Source organism: Eschrichtius robustus, chromosome 13, assembly GCF_028021215.1.
Source record: "Eschrichtius robustus isolate mEscRob2 chromosome 13, mEscRob2.pri, whole genome shotgun sequence".
Classification (NCBI taxonomy): Eukaryota; Metazoa; Chordata; class Mammalia; order Artiodactyla; family Eschrichtiidae; genus Eschrichtius; species Eschrichtius robustus.
Window position 1 is genome coordinate 78947722 of NC_090836.1, and position 6000 is coordinate 78953721.

The window sequence follows — 6000 nt, forward strand, 5'->3', positions numbered from 1 at the left end:
TTTAAGAACCAGCAGGTACAAGAAGAACATTCTGGGGACTTCCCTGGTGATGCAGTGGTTACGAATCTGCCTGCCAATGCAGGGGACACGGGTTCGAGCCCTGGTCTGGGAAGATCCCACATGCCGCGGAGCAACTGGGCCCGTGAGCCACAACTACTGAGCCTGCGCGTCTGGAGCCTGTGCTCGGCAACAAGAGAGGCCGCGACAGTGAGAGGCCCGCGCACCGCGATGAAGATTTATTGATTGATTGATTGCTATGTTGGGTCTTCGTTTCTGTGCGAGGGCGTCCTCTAGTTGCGGCAAGTGGGGGCCACTCTTCATCGCGGTGCGCGGGCCTCTCACTGTCGCGGCCTCTCTTGTTGCGGAGCACGGGCTCCAGACGCGCTGGCTCAGTAGTTGTGGCTCACGGGCCCAGTTGCTCCGCGGCATGTGGGATCTTCCCAGACCAGGGCTCGAACCCGTGTCCCCTGCATTGGCAGGCAGATTCGTAACCACTGCATCACCAGGGAAGCCCCCTCAATAATTTTTATATTGACTATATGTTCAAATATTTTAGATATATTGGGTCAAAGAAAATATATTTTAAAAAGTAATTTCACCTCTTTTCACTTTTTTAAAATGTGGCTACTAGAAGCTTTAAATTACATATGTGATTGCTATTTGCATTGGACTAGAGCTAGATGACCAAGAATCTCCACAATGAGGTGTCACACTATCTTTGTAAGTTTCTCTCTCAATTTCTTTCTGCTCTAAGCAGACCTCTCTCTGTAAGTCACTTGGTTTTAAGCTACTTAAGGGTAAGGATCAGTTTTACTCACTGTTGTACCTCCAGTATCTAGCACATATCCAGTGTTATAAACATTTGTTTATTGAAAGGCAATATGCAAGCAAAGGCAGGAGGGAGGGCAGGAAGAATGAAATCATTCCCACCTCTGAGTCTTTGTTTATACTGTAACTCCTTCCTAGAATGAAAGTAACTCTCTTCCTCTCCTAATCACCTTTTCAAAACCCCATCTCTTGGGCTTCCCTGGTGGTGCAGTGGTTGAGAATCTGCCTGCCAATGCAGGGGACACGGGTTCGAGCCCTGGTCTGGGAAGATCCCACATGCCGCGGAGCAACTAAGCCCGTGAGCCACAACTACTGAGCCTGCGCGTCTGGAGCCTGTGCCTCGCAACAAGAGAGGCCGCGATAGTGAGAGGCCCGCGCACCGCGATGAAGAGCGGCCCCCGCTTGCCGCAACTAGAGAAAGCCCTCGCACAGAAACGAAGACCAAACACAGCCATAAATAAATAAATAATTTTTTTAAAAAATTTAAAAAAAAAAAAGAATCACAAACCAAAAAAAAAAAAAAAAACAACCCCATCTCTTGCCCATTTTCTCCAAGGAGACGCTTCACTCTAACAGGTTCATTCTGATTGGTCCTCCTCTGTACTACTACAGCCTTCACTGTCTCTATCATTTACTTTGGCACTTAATCATATAAGTTCCCTGAGAGAGAGGTCAGATCTCGTATTTTTCCCGTATCTTCCACAATGACTGGCATAGTGCTAACCATATGAGTTGAGTGGTGGAGGAAAGGGCAACAAGGTGCTAAAAAAAGGAAATGGATTGAGTTGGGAAAACTTGGCTCTAGTCTCAGCTTTGACATCTACTGTGTTGCCTTAGATAAATCACTCAATCTCTCACTTCCTACTTCCTCATTTTTAAAATCAGAGAGACTCATTACCCATAAAAGAAGCCTTCTATTTCCACAATTCTAGAATTAAACCCATTTTTTTCTTTAGCAATATTATTGATATATACCAATAAAAGGAAATCTAATACACTTAAGGATCTTACTGTGATTTAACTTACTGTTAAATCACAGTAAGATCCTTAAGAAAGAAATAGCAAAGAAGTTTATAAACTGCCTAAAGTACTAAATGCTGATGTCTTTCCAGCCATGAAGCACTTTAAATCCACATTTCTCTTCAAAGCCTATTAAGCACAATAATCAATACATACATATTGGAGCTACCCCAATTTTTTTTTTTTCAGATTCTTACAAGCCTCAAAGAAACACATTTTAGTAGCTAATGGAAAAAAGAAAAAGAACCAGAAACTAAATTTTCTATAAAGTACCCTAGGACCTTATCGGTGATGTTCAAAGATGCTGAGTTACAATTGATTATAAGCACATTGTCTGTTTCTTCTTTCAAAAATGCTACTTAAAGGACACTATTCAGGGACTTCCCTGGTGGCACAGTGGTTAAGAATCCGCCTGCCAATGCAGGGGACAGAGGTTCAAGCCCTGGTCCAGGAAGACCCCACATGCCGCGGAGCAACTAAGCCCGCGTGCCACAACTACTGAAGCCCGAGCAACTAGAGCCCGTGCTCTGCAACAAAGACGCCACCGCAATGAGAAGCCCGCGCACCACAACGAAGAGTAGCCCCCGCTCTCAGCGACTAGAGAGAAAGCCCAAGCGCAGCAACGAAGACCCAACGCAGCCAAAAATAGATAAATAAATAAACTTATTTAAAAAATATAAAAAATAAAGGACGCTATTCAGAAGAAAATTACAACAGTTAAAATGAAAAGGTCATGTGAAAACAGAATGCTAAAGGTATGCGACTTAATTTCAAAGCATGAAGACCATTCAAACAAATCTCTAAATCAGCAACCTTAGTTTTAATCTTACATCTTATGACCTCTGCTGAGAAATAAGATTATCAGGGTGGGGTAAAATAAAATGGTTGCCATGTTACATATTTAAAGATTCAAGTTATACTTGTTAGTAAATAGCACCTGTGGAGCTCATACTAGTAATACAAATTACAAGATTTCTTTAAGGCTTTATCCAAATGCCCCTATTAAATGCTGAGCATTAACAGTGACCCATCTATAAGAGCCGAACTCCTCCCAGGTGACTCTAGGTCCTCTCCTGATCTGGTCTGAGCTACCTCTGCAGCCTCACCTCCCACCAATCCCTGCATATCTTTTCACTCCCTAAACTTAAATGTTCACATTCCCCTTAATATTACTTGCCCCATTTTGTGACTTCTTGTCTAGGCATTTGCGGTTCCCTCAGCCCAACCTGCCCTCCACTCTTCTGAGCTGCAAATATGCCCTCCTCCCAGAAGCTTTTCCTGATTGCCCCAAAACCCTCCCACAAAGTGGCCCCCAGGCACTATTCATTCTTTTATTACAAAGAACTGCCATTACTTTTAAATGTCCACTTCCCCAACCAGCTGTGAGCCCTAAAAGGCGGGCCCATACCTTATTTAACTGGTTCCCAGCACCTAGCAGATGCTTTACATTTACTGACACTCAATATAAGGACATTGAAAAAAAAGAAAGTTAAGTGGTTAACGATGAGAAACAATTCAAACTTTCCTATAAAAGAGTATATAAATTTAAGACAGTGGTCTCAACCAGGGCAATTTTGCCCCTAGGTGACATTTGGCAAAGTCTTCAGATATTTTTGGTTGTCACAACAGGGGGGAGGGGATTTGGGGGTGCTACTGCATCTAGTGGGTAGAAGCCAGGGATGCTGCTCAATATCCTACAGCGCAAAGGACAGCCCCCAACAACCAAGAACTATCCAGTCACAAATACCAATAATGCCATGGTTAGAAAACTCAGTTGTCAACTGGCTTATTCAAGTGTGATGATTCCTTATCATATCTCAGCAATAACCAGAATAAATTCCAATTTTGTGGTTTCAGCTGAAACTTCTGTAGCCATCGATGTGTATGCACCAACACTCAAAATGATCTTTATATAATCGTAACGCTTAACAACATTAAACCGAGAGTACTGGAAAGCAGTTCATATTTCTGAAAACTAATCTACAACTACTAGAAGCTACTCAAGTCAGTAAACACTTTATTTATAAACTATAAAGCAAACCACAGGCGAACTAATTTTCAGCTGTGGAATTATGTGACGGAAACACAATCTGAGGCATGAGGTAATCAGTCAGTTCCTTCAGGTCTGACGAGAGAAAAAATCTCTAAGTAGTGGAAGTAAATCACGCACAGGTGTCTTTAATGTCGAACACAGGAACTGATGACCAGTGTAAAGGGCATGCCCTCGCTACTGCCAAAATCAGCGCTTATCAAGATTTCAAAAAACTCTGACAAAACATTGCAAAAAATCATCAAATGTCAATACAGGGTGGAAGATACAGAAGTTAACTATTTCTCCCCCTGATATATGACCAAGTTCCACATGACTTGAACATTTCCCAAAGCTATGCAGGAGCAAGGACACTCCCTTTCTACATAGTGGATGACTCAACTCTCTTTGGTACATTCCTTGACTGAATGCTACGAGTTCACTAACTCCTTTTGCCCTTGGAACTAGTTATCCTACTCCCTCAGTAACCAACTAATAGGTTTGGCACCAACTTTTCAGTCATTTACATTTTGTTGCACCCCATCGGTCTCAAAAAGAAATTAAGAAAAAAGAAAAAAAAAAAGCTAACCAAAACAAAAAGTTGAGTAACAGTGACTCCTACAGAAAAGATTTTGTTATTCTAGGAACAGATTCCTAAACAAAACACCTACAGCTTTCCAATGCTCTAATCCTTGTATCTTCAGGCTTTTCCAGATTTGACATAGAGCACTGGCAGAAAGTAAAGGAGTGTACCGTTGGATCAAGCTGACAACGGATCTATACTTGCATGGCTCAAAAAAAGGTACTGGGCTGGGAGGGGAAAACGCATTTTTAAATGGGGGGCGTGTGGGGTAGGGGAGTTGCCAACAGTGAGTAATAGCTTCCTTCGCAGCGGACTTTAGCCAGTTAAGTGTCGGTACAGCGACTGGGCCAACGTTAGGCCTGGTTTCACCACACTACCCTGCAGTGCTGCCCAGATGAGATTACGAATCAGCGTGAGGCAGGTGCGTGTCGGGTAAAGTTGCGGGCCACGCCGGGCGGGGCGCTGGGGGAAGAGCCGAGCTAGCCTCCCGAGGTCTCCCACCCGGCGTGCTCCAGCCCGGTGGGCGGCTGGCCGGCCGGACCCGCAGGCACTAACTCTCCATTTTCACTGCCATTCCAGAATCTGAAAGGAACGCGCCGGCGCCACACCCTCCCGCCCGGCCGCCCGCTCGCACTGACAGCCCGCGCGGGTGAGGGGCCCGGGCCTGTGCGCCGGGGGCCGCGGGGGACCCGGCCCCGCCCCGCCCTGCTGCCCCGCCACCGCCCCGCCCGCCCCCTGCCCCCCGCCCCCCCGCGGCCCGCCCCCAGAGCAGACGACCGAGGCCTAATCGCCGCCTGGGCTGGGGGGCCTAAAGAAGGAGGGGGCCGGCGCTGAAGAGGGGGCGGCTACGCCGCCGCCGCCTTGGCTACTCAGCGAGGCGGCAGCTTCCGCGGCCCTGGGCTCCGGCTCTCCCGCTCACGTGCTCCTGAAAGACGGTTTCACTCTCTTACCCTCTGCAAAATCCTCCTTAACATGGCTTAAACACCACCCGGCGCCGCCCCGGTGACTCTCCGAACCTTCCGCGGGGCCACTCAGTACTCGGGGGTACGCGAGAGGGAGGGACTGAGCCGGGAAAGGACTGGGAGGAGGTCGGGGCGAGGCTGTAGCGGCGGCCACTCGGGCTGCCCCGACTTCCCCACAGGCGGCGAGAGGGAGCGCGCGCGAGCGAGCGAAGAGGTAGCCAGCGAGCGCCCGCCCGCCAGCCTGCCGGGCCGCCCCCGTAACTGACAGCTAGGCGGACCCGCCCGCCACCGCCCCGCCCCCTCGGCCTGTCCATCTGCGGGAGGCGGGGTTGGAAGGGGCCTGGCCCGCGCCTGCGGCCAATCGGAAGCGGCGGCGGCGTGGGCGGTTGCGTGACGGACAGGCGGCAGGACGCTGGCGCCGCCGCTCCTTCCGGCGGGCTTGGGGGACAACGCGGGCGCCGAACGCACGCCCGCACTCTGTCAGAGGACGCGCCCGCGCGCAGACAACGTACCCTCTGGGGGAACCTGGAGGGGGTCCTTGACCGCGACGCAAGAAAGGGTCTCTGGGCGGGTACCTG

General features: G+C 48.6%; 1 protein-coding gene across 2 annotated transcripts in view; it reads right to left on the reverse strand.

Moving 5' to 3' along the window:
• EEA1 (early endosome antigen 1) overlaps positions 1-5683 on the reverse strand; it is a 134862-nt gene extending 129179 nt beyond the window's left edge. Inside the window, exon 1 of one of the 2 annotated variants that reach the window (XM_068560277.1) lies at positions 5411-5683. In XM_068560277.1, the coding sequence (XP_068416378.1) occupies positions 5411-5434 (24 nt within the window). In that variant the 5' untranslated portion in view covers positions 5435-5683. The remainder of the gene's footprint in view (positions 1-5410) is intronic. The other variant, XM_068560278.1, reaches the window with a different exon arrangement.
• Between the last annotated feature and the right edge of the window lie 317 nt (positions 5684-6000).